The 10568-nt window shown below is 41.7% G+C and overlaps 2 protein-coding genes across 2 annotated transcripts in view; both read right to left on the minus strand.

The window, feature by feature from the left end:
• Positions 1–4802, minus strand: part of LOC118327311 (Na(+)/H(+) exchange regulatory cofactor NHE-RF2-like) — an 8133-nt gene extending 3331 nt beyond the window's left edge. Inside the window, exons 1-2 of the mRNA XM_035660617.1 lie at positions 4186–4802; positions 3522–3839 (exon numbers count right to left, since the gene is read on the minus strand). Of these exons, the coding sequence (XP_035516510.1) occupies positions 3522–3839; positions 4186–4392 (525 nt within the window). The 5' untranslated portion in view covers positions 4393–4802. The remainder of the gene's footprint in view (positions 1–3521; positions 3840–4185) is intronic.
• A 1984-nt stretch (positions 4803–6786) lies between these two features.
• nthl1 (nth-like DNA glycosylase 1) overlaps positions 6787–10568 on the minus strand; it is a 9981-nt gene continuing 6199 nt past the window's right edge. Inside the window, exons 2-6 of the mRNA XM_035659775.1 lie at positions 9493–9758; positions 9231–9401; positions 8979–9138; positions 8450–8555; positions 6787–7332 (exon numbers count right to left, since the gene is read on the minus strand). Coding sequence (XP_035515668.1) covers positions 7026–7332; positions 8450–8555; positions 8979–9138; positions 9231–9401; positions 9493–9758 — 1010 coding nt within the window. The 3' untranslated portion in view covers positions 6787–7025. The remainder of the gene's footprint in view (positions 7333–8449; positions 8556–8978; positions 9139–9230; positions 9402–9492; positions 9759–10568) is intronic.

The following is a 10568-nucleotide window of genomic DNA, read 5'->3' on the forward strand; positions in this document are numbered from 1 at the left end:
CTCCGTTACTGAAAAAATAACGCCGTTATACTTAAACGCCGTTACTCCCCCAACACTGCTAGTAACACAGTGGTGTGGCCGGAGGAGAAAGTGGCTGACAGGATGAACCAGTGGTCTCAGAGCTGAGCAGAGTGGGCTAAGTGGATCAGGCTGAGAGACATTAAGACCTAATGACCAACAACAAGAGTTGACACATTGCACATTTCTGACAGATCTCTCTGTCCTTTATGCTCCATCAACAACAGACTCACACACACACACACACACACACGCATACACGGAAAGAGTGTCCACAGGCTTGTGAGTGTGTATGAATGATAATATGTCTATCCCTGTAGCAGAGTACATCCCTGTCTGTGAGCTGTAGTGATGGAACAGAACGCCTTGGCGACAGAACGCCATGGTGACAGGTCAGGTCGCTGTGGTGACGGTCACCTTGTCTCCTACTGGTTTTAGAGATCTCCATTTATGTTGCTGGCCTGTTTACTATTTTTGTCATGTCGGCCTAAATTAAGTGACACACACACACAAATACACACATACACACACACGCACACACTCACACACACACACACACACACACACACACAGGCTACACACTACACTGACCTGGAAATATTGTATGTGAGTATTTCCATGTTACAGGCATGATAATCAAGTCAGTTAGTGCAGGAACAAGTCCATTGATCAATTATCTGTTGGACAAAGAATTTATTGCCTTCCACATATCTACTAATCAATAATTCTTTTGAGTAATTTTCAAACAAAACAATCAAAGATGCAAAACATTCACTGGTTCCAGTTTCTTACATGTGAGAATTTGGTGTATCTTTGTTTATATGACTGTAAATTAATCAAATATTTTTGGATTCTGGACTTTTAAATTGTGAAAGGCATTTTTATAATTTGTTTGACAATTTTAAAAATCACTTTTGTTCTGAACTTTATGAAAAAAAGGCCTTTATTTAGAGAAGCTGATCAAAGTGTTTTACTTGCGTGTATGACTGAGCCAGACTGTTATGTAAGACTCCTGTATATGGGCATGTGCTGCCATAATAACATCATGCAACAAAGAACTTGTGACTGTATTGACGTGTACAATGTGAATGTCACAAGATGAATGACACAGAAGAGGAGAGTTTAGAGAGACAGTTCATGTGTGTGAGTGTGTGTCAGAGCACAGGGCTTCAGTGGGGTCAACCTGGGATTAATACGCCATAATGGTTTCCTCATTGAAGAGGCTGAATTAGTGGACGAAAGTAATCCCTCACATGCAAGGCACTCATTGAAAATGTTTAGAAGTTGATACCGTGGTGTTAGTCATTTTGAAGAAAGATAGCTGATTGTTGGTCTTCGTGCTCCCAGGTTGTCCAAATACATCTGCATATAATAACCTGGGAATGGACTCAACAATCAACTGTTTTTCTCCTGAATTAATGACCCCACCTTTAATTTTAGGTGCTCTTATCAAAACTGGTTTGTAAAAAGACCCATTCTCCAGGCATTCTTAGAGCAAGGAGAAAAAACATTATTAAAAGCCTTTATTTTATCTGGTATATTAACAGTTAAAAGCACAGACCTATTTGTGCACTCAACAGACCTCATAACAGTGGAAATTATTTCATAAATGTTTACAATTCCTAATTCAAGGCTCCCTGTTACTCCATATAGAGAAAGTGGACACAATAATGCGTGCACAACTTAATGCCATTCATAAAACCATCTGAAGGCTTTTGAAGCTTATAAAATGATGTTTTGGTTGGAGGTTCAGCTCGTCACAATTGTTGGTAATGTAATAGGTTCCACTATTCTGTATAGGCTCTGCTGTTATTGCATATTCTGTTGTTTAATCTGAACATATAACCAAAACTGAGAAAGAGAGTCGGGATGGCCAGCCAAGGGGCAGCCTGTATTTACTCTGCCTTTCGGCTAAACAGATGGCAGTTTAACATGAGCCACTGGTCCCGAGGATCCTGATCGACTTTGTTTGAAGCCTAAACACTGAGCTCAATCTTCGACAGACAGTTCCCGGTTATTTCCACGTCCAGGCTGACATAAAGACGTCACTCTGATGTCTGGTTGGCACTTGTGGAAATTTTGTTTTTGCTGTGTCACACTTTCTGGCTCAAACATTTAGGAATATGAATGAGTTTGTATTTTGTGTACATTAACAAAGTGTAGATACCTAAGAATGTGTCTAAATCTGTTCCCTTTTCTTAGTTGTAAGGTCAGAGGTGTGTGAGGTCCCACAGTAGGACAGAGTGAGATTGCATGCCCACAATAAACAACACCAATAGATAACAATACCTTCGCAAAGAGTTTGGATGTGCAACATTGCAATCTTAACATCTGATCCTTCCCATGTCTTTCATCCCAGCAGACACTCAAAGCATGCTTTGTCAAAACCGACGCAAATAAAAGTCAAGCAGACTAGATGAGTGATAATCACCATCATCACCAAGCCAGTACAGCACCGGTAGAGGAAGAACTTTGGGCTGTAAGAAATCTCAGCCCTGTATACAAAACAGAATAACAACAATTTAAGGCAAATCAGTGAAGTGAGTACATGGTTTACACCTCCACCTAGTGCCCACTTTCTTACACTACTTCTCCAAAATGATCATTTAGTTTGACTAAACTATACCTACAGTTCTGTATGTTTTTGTAGGTCAGTTTTTGTGGGGTTTTGTCTCGGGTGTCTGCACTCAGGTGTGAAGAATTCTACAGTTCAATGTGTGAGGTGTTAACACTCAGTATGCACAAGGAGACAGTGTTCTTTAAATACAATATGCATTATAAAATGTTCACACTGCTCTGAGACTACGTGGTTTGTAAACCGATGTAACAATGGGGTCAGATCATTTTAAGCAAATGTTTGAATGGCAGGTAAAGTTAAAACCCCACTGTTGCACTGTGGTAGAGAGGAGGAGACACATCCCTTTAAACCTTCTGTAATTACAGTTCTTTTGTTCACTGTTTTATTTGTACTCCCTGCAGACTCTACAATGGACTTTACAGCCTAATTTAGACTGAAAGAAGTGGGCTTGTGCAATGTTTTTGTGCCCATGTTGTGTTGGTATTACATTTGTCCAAGACATCCAGCTATAGAAAACAAAAACTAATAAATTCAAGCAACAAAATCATTTCAAGCCAGCCAGTCTTAACTTGCAGCCCTGCAAAAGTGCCCGCACATGGATGTTTTCTTGCCCCTTTTGTCGCTTCAGTTCATTCTTTTACAATGTTTTCTCCAGTTTGTCTCAGTACACCTGAGGCCTGTTTTTCTCCTGTTTTTAAAGTTTTCTTTAGAGAAGTCACCAGACTCTGTCTAAAGGCACTGCTTTGTGACTAAATCCAGCCAGTGTCTTAACACAGTAACACACTGCCAGCCAGAGAGACCAAACTAACCATTTCAACTCCAGAATTTGGACTCTTCCCTCTCTTTTCTATTCTAATCCATAAAAACCCTCACATGTTCTTCAAGTGACCACAAGCATGGGCCTGATGCATTGATCCATCCTTACCTCTGTGTCTGTCGCTGTACTTGATGTCATTGAGGATCTCTTGACATTGCCTTTTGTGATCATGTGTGTGGGCGAGTCTGCAGCAGGAGGGGGAAATGAGAATGTGTGGTTGGGTTTGGGTGACAGGGGTGAATTATCTCTGGGTATGGGAGAGGTAGAAGGGGTGGGCCCCGGTGAGGGGCGCGGGGAGAGGGTTCCCATCTCAATGGCCAGGTCCTCGGTGCAGGCCAGGCCATGACTGCGGAGGTAGTCATCCGTGTCCCTGTCCACCACCAGCAACCTGGTGCGGTGGGGCACCTCACGGATACGGTTCACCACCTGCAAGCAGGAGAGAGGAGCAAAAGAGAGGAACTTAGGACAAATTTAAACCATTAGTGTGAAGTTGTGTGCATGTTGTTTACTGCATATAACATACTTTTAGCATGACAGAGACACCCAGTGATTATCATTACACAAAGCTCACACTGACCCATTTTAGTAGCCCCCCTCCTCCTCCTCCTCCTCAGGCAAAGGAAAAAGTTGTCTAACAGGTATAGAACTCATTGTTTCTACCTCAGAGGGTTGATGTGCCTCTCATGGTTTCTCTGTACCACGCAAGAGTAGAGGGAGTTTTTTTTTATTTGAAAAGAAAAGAAAAACTTTTTTTTACTGAGCCATCACTCACTTGATGGTGGGTTTCCTTCTCCACATTCTCCCCATTCACCTCCACCACCCGGTCCCCTGGTCGCAGCCCGCCCAGGTCAGCCGAGGAGCCCGGTTCCACTTTGCGAATAAACTGTCCGCCTTTATTCCGCTCGCCGTGCAAGTGAAAGCCATAGCCGCGCTCTCCTTTGGTCAGGAAACAGAGCCTGGGCCTCAGCTCGCTCTCCATCCCGGCGCGTCAATAGGGGGAAAGCAGGTCAAAATGTCTCAGGGGAATAAACAGGTGTTTGGTCCAAGAGCGGTGGAAAGTCTCTGGCTCTTAATCCAACGTACGGCTGCGCGCTTCAGCGACCAAACGATCACCATCATTCAGCATGATGCGAGTCCATTAATAATCCACAATTGTTCAGAGAGCACAACTCAAAAACTAGGCTAAAACTAATGAGTGTTTAATCCATCATGCAAATGCCAGGGGCGCAAATATGAGCGCGCAAAAGTGGTGCCCAGTGTGCGTAAAACAGTGGCCAAAACACACGGACGGTGCCCAAATCCCGTCCATCGGAAGAGTAATCCAAGAGATCAGAGATTAGAAAGCTCCTCGCACGTAAGACTTAATTCTTCTCGTTAGCGGGGCGTGTGTCCTCCTGTCCGACCAGACACGGTGCAGGAGCGAAGAGGCGTCAACAACAGCTGCCACTGCGTCCCCTTTAGCGCACACCTGACGACGCAGCAGCGATGTGCTGGCAGAAAAGTATGGCCTATAAACAGTAATAAGGCTGTGAAAAGGTTACTGTAAAGAACATTTGAACGCCAAGATGCGTTTGAAACGTGTCCAATGTAACGCAAATTGCTCCTGTTACAGCTCCCAGAGAGGCAGAGGCTAGCCCCAGGTGGTGGAGGTAAAACCAGACTGGCTGTGACCTGAGAACGGAAATCTTCCTTATCCGCCCTCTATCCCTATCCTCACTGGAGATCAATAAAGGGACGGTTGCGTAAAAGGGGATTTAATGTTTCATGAAATATAAGCTTTCCTTGTGTTTGTGATGTGGTAATTCAGGCCTACTAGCATTTATCCATTCAAAGAGGAGTCTCTCAAGTAATTCAGGACAACCTGGTTTAAGGGTGTGTGTTCTTGATACTGATATTGGCGAGGACAGCAGTTTAGCTTTTTTTTGTTTTGTTACCTGTGACAGAAATCCTATTAAGCAATACATCAGATCCATATTCAAGGTTTGCCCTTTGGGTGCTTAAGCAGCTCAGTGGGCAACAGTATACTCCCTTAGTTAAAAACTTCATTAAGAATTGCAAACCAACACTAAATAACATAATGACACAATGAAAAGCTACTGCCACAAATATGTGCATTGAGAATCCCGGTGGCTTCAGTTCGGTGTAATAATAACTGATGAAAGACATTCTTGTATCAAGACAAATGCAGGTGTAACTAACATTAACATGGCTGGGTTCCATTTAAGTGTGGTAGGGAGCCAGACAGGAGCCAACATGAAATACCAGGTTCCCTGTTAGTGACACGCCTAATGATGCAGTTGTTATTGTTCATTTCTCCTGTGATTCTCTTGCTATAATAGTATCATATCCAATTATTACTAGTACTGCCTATTAACGTGATATTGTTTAACACTATTCATTGTTATGTAACAGAATAATAACTTTGAGCATTCAGTATATTCATGTTGTGATATATTTTGAGCAGTAACCAACAGGCTGGCTGTACAGGTTCAGTCATGTTTTTATTGTTGTTTATGTTTTACTCTTTATTAGTCATTATGAAGCACTTTTTTATGCTTTGTTCTGCATGCAACCTTCAGTCTTCAGCAACCTCTTAATTACTTCTTATTGATAGTAAGTAAGGAAGTACATGAATTACAATCTTAATAGGCTTTGCTGAAACTGGGTCTTATAAGAATACTAATTTTCCCTTAAAACACTTAATAAAGGTGGTTTATTCTTATGTAACAAAACACAGAACTACATGTGTTAATAGTGTCCAGAAAACTCTAAATTAAGTCTTTCTAACTCAGAATATGTTCCCCATTCTAAAGTGACATCTTGATTAGTTATGAGCAACTTTAACTGTGATAGTAAAAAAAAAAAGTAAAATATTTTAATTCAAGTTGAATACAGGTTTAAGACTTTAAAGTCGTGACTTTGGCCAGTACTGAGCAAAGCACATCAATATAATAATTAATGTACAACAACTTTCTTACTTACTATCAATAAACAGTAATTAGGAGGTTATTGAGGGAAAACTTCTAGTTAAGGCCCTAGTAGTTGTAGAATATGATGTGATAAGCCATGTAGCTAAATTGATAAGGAATTAAAACAACTTGTGTGTTGTCTATTTAGTTCATGTTGTTTCATAATGGTACACTATATATTCCAAGTACAGCATCCATGGGGAACTTATATTAAATAACTATAAATTAGTTTAACTTAGTTAAGTTAGTTAACTTAGTTTTACTTTTGATGAACTGAAATTAAATATTCTTTTAAAGTTTATGTTCTTGGTATTTTTCCTCCATATGCAACAGACACACTCCATCTACTGGACAAACTGGGAAAACTTGAAACATGACCATGACATTCATTTTCAGTACATACCTTTTTTTTTAATTGATAATAAAGAATGAAGCACTAACAGTACAAAAATATATCTCAAATATCTCATATAAAATGCTAAACGTGTCATTATAGTGTCAAACAAACTGATGAAAATACAAATATCCTGAAACAAATATTGACGTCAATGTTTAGCTCAGATGTGTGTTTTCAGTGTGTGCGCGAATAAATTCAAGTCTTCTGGTTTAACATTTGGTCACAGCTCAGACAAAAACAGCTAAATCAATGATTAACTTTGCTTTTTGGCCTCCTTCTCTTCGTGGTAGGGGAAACAGGCGTGGGCAGCAGCTGCTTCTTTATCCTCTCGTCTTTAACAGCAGATTCCTGTTCAGGCTCAGTTTTTGTTTTAAAGGAAGAGGTCGGACTTGGAGAGCGTGGGGATCCAGCTTTAGGCCTCTTTGTAGGAGAGCTCTTGTGGGCAGATGGACAGCTGTGCTGGTTCAGACATACAGAGCAGAGAGGGTTGACGGGCAGACAAACCTGCTGTCCGAACCCCACGAGCAGCCAGTTGATCTCACTCCACAGCTCCCTGCAACGGAGAGTGAGACGAACATCTCAAGGCTACTTTAAACCTGCATTAATTGCCATTTGGGAACACTGCTCTTAAGATATATCAGAAGGCAAGTTGGTTGCAATCGACAACTACACTGCTAGATGCCACTAAACACTGGACCTTTAAGCTGATGTGAACAGTTTCAACTCTTTACACCACCAGCAGTTATGGAGCAACATTAGGTTTCATTTAAAGTCATGTCTCAAGTCCAATATTCCCTCTCCTTTTAGCTGTTTTGGTCTCTACCAGTTTGTGAGGGAAATATCTGACTCTTTAGCTGCACCTGTCTGGTTTCAGGTCGGGTTTAAAGCTTTTTGTTCCAAACAAGGTTGATGACAGCAGCAAAACAGTAAAGTATTCAGGCTGTAAAACCAAAACAATGAGCTGAAAGACTCAATAATGTTCAAGGGGAGCAGTTGAGTGATAATTCTGTGGGTTCATACAGAATAGCGATCCCTCTCTATTACATGTAGTCATGTGATCACATTGTTAATAAAAATGTATTTGAGTAAAGGACCAGTATGTAGGATTNNAACTGAATACTACTCGCCTTCCAAGTATGGCTTGCAGCCAGTGTTGGTGGACTAGAAAAGGACTCAATACCTCTGTAGATAAAAACAGCTCATACTAAGGTAACAAAAACACATTGATTCTTATATTTAGGTGATTATACACTAATGAAAACATACCTATGAATATTATATTCCATTTCAATAGATCCTCCTAAATGTTACACACTAGATGGCAATTTGGCTTTAAGTCATCCAGGTCCTGGTTTTGGAAAATTAAACAAAAACTGTTTATGTCTGTATATATTTATTTAACTATGGCTTTTAAAATAAAATTATTTTTCTGCCCAAATCTGACATGAATAATTGTATCCCTATGGTATCCCAAGATGCTACTTCTCATACTTTAAAAAGTGATAGACATTTTGCAGATTTTGATTTTAAAAGTTGCGTACTACCATTCAACATATCAGTCAACCCTGTGCTGCATGTGTCCCGGTCAATCTTGGTGACTCTGCTCTTTATAGATTTGTTGGCTGTTAATCAGGTTGTACGGATCAGCAGTGAATCAGTCATGCTGTTACCTGGGTAACCACTCCTCCAGGGCCTTGCGTGTTTCTTCCGGGTTCTTTGCAGGTTTCTTCAGCCAGCCCAGCCTATTAGAGATACGATGCACATGTGTGTCCACACCTGAACAAAAACCAAGAATATAAATGAGCACATGCACTCATATACATGTGGACTCTCCCCACTATGTTTCACTCTTAGGCTACTCACAACTCTGCTGATATACTAGTATTCGTTCCATCCTGTTATTTTTCTAGGCTGCAACTTTATCAACCTCAAATTCTTCGAAGTTGTTAAAAACATTGATACACATTGTGGTACAATAGCATGCAGGGAGTGAGGTGTTCTGATGAGAACTTCTATAAAAGGATATTTAGTCCCTGCAGACATCTATAGGCTGCCAAAAGAAAGAAAACCTGATAACTATTGCCTGAGGCAGACTGAAGCTTGCAGTTCAGTTTCCAAATATGTGAATTCCTGCTGCTCCATTAGACATCATTTATTTATTTGTAAGTGACTGTGCATGCTCCAGGAATGTGTCCCCACCAATGCCAGACACCTGGTCCCAGGCAATGTCCATAGCCAAGTGAGCCATCTTAGGGCCAACTCCTGGCAGGCGGACGAGCCCCTCCACGCTGTCTGGGATGTCTCCTCCAAACTCCTTCTGCAACATGGCCGATGTCAGCTTCAGATACTTCACCTTAGTCTACAGAAGTAGAAACCATTCAATGAGGGGCAGAACCGAACAAAAATGGAGGGTGATTTCAACTTTAGTGATAAAACGGCCTTCTGTATTACCCTCCAGAAGCCGACAGGGTAGATGAGTTTCCCCAGTGTTTCGTCGTCAGTAGCTAGTATATTCTCTACAGTGCAGCCGTGAGCTCGGAGCTTCTGCATCGCTGCTGCTGTCACCTGGTCCTTGGTCTGACTGGACAACATGAGCGAAACCAGCACCTGGAAACGTCTCACCTGTGCCAGCAGAGAAGACAACAGAAGCAGCAAGATGAATTTATTTTAACTAGTAAATCATACAGACTTAAAATAAATCAACCACACCTACCTGTGCAGGGGCCTCTGTTTCGTAGCATTTCTCTGCTCCCATCTTATCTACAGGTGCATCACGGTTGCGTCTCATCTCACGAATGTATCCTAATTGTTTCTTCCAGTCCAGAGGTTCCCAGTGCTCTGTCTTTACAGGTGTAACACCGTCATCCTTGTCATATTCCACCTTTAGCTGTCTCCTCCTGCGGCCGTGTGAAGACAGCAGTGGAGCGTCCGCTTCGGTTTTTGGACGTGCTGTGCTGGGGAGGAATTCTGAGCCAACACCTGAATGAGCACAGGGAAGAGGGGATGAGAATTATCTGACCCAGCACGGCAAGGCAGTACGTCTGCATTAGAAAGAAAATACACTTCATGGCAAACAGTGTAGACATCTGAACAAAGTATGTGGATACCTCGGTGAACATTTCACACAGAACCATTAATTTGTAAAACAGCCTTCACTCCTCTGGGAATGCTATTCACCAGATCTTGGATCCTGGTTGCAGGGATTTGCTCTCATTCAGCTACAGCAGCATTAGTGAGGTCTGCCGCTGCTCGGACAGTAAGGCCCAGTTTGGGTTAGGGTTAGGTTCATCCTCCAGCGCTGTGTAGGCTGGCCAAGTTCTTCCACAACACACTTATAAAACCACCATTTCTTTATGGAGCTCGCTCTGTGCATGAGGCATCGCCACGTTGAAACCAGGTTGGTGCCACAAGCAGGAAGCACACTACTGTCTTCAGCAGTGGTTAAAGTTCACTCCAGTAGTTTGCAACAACAACAAATAAATCAGGTGAAGTCTGAAAGAATAACCACAATTTGTTGCAGTGGAAAAGGTTTTACTGCTTCCCTCTATTACTACTCATGTCATGACTCCTACACACATTAATACACATCCTCTGCAAGGTGAGGCTTTGGGATGCTCTTTAATAGATCTTTTTCGCGCAACTCCTTCTTAATAAGTTTTTTCTTTTCTGGGCACCACTCTCAAACGTCCTCCCCGACATTTTCCACTTAATGTCACTCAATCATAGAGGGACACACCCCAAAACTAACTATGGACATTCTGATAGGTAAATATGTGCATGCATTCATAC

Source organism: Morone saxatilis, unplaced genomic scaffold, assembly GCF_004916995.1.
Source record: "Morone saxatilis isolate NCDOM2014 unplaced genomic scaffold, NCSU_SB_2.0 Contig17, whole genome shotgun sequence".
NCBI lineage: Eukaryota > Metazoa > Chordata > Actinopteri > Moronidae > Morone > Morone saxatilis.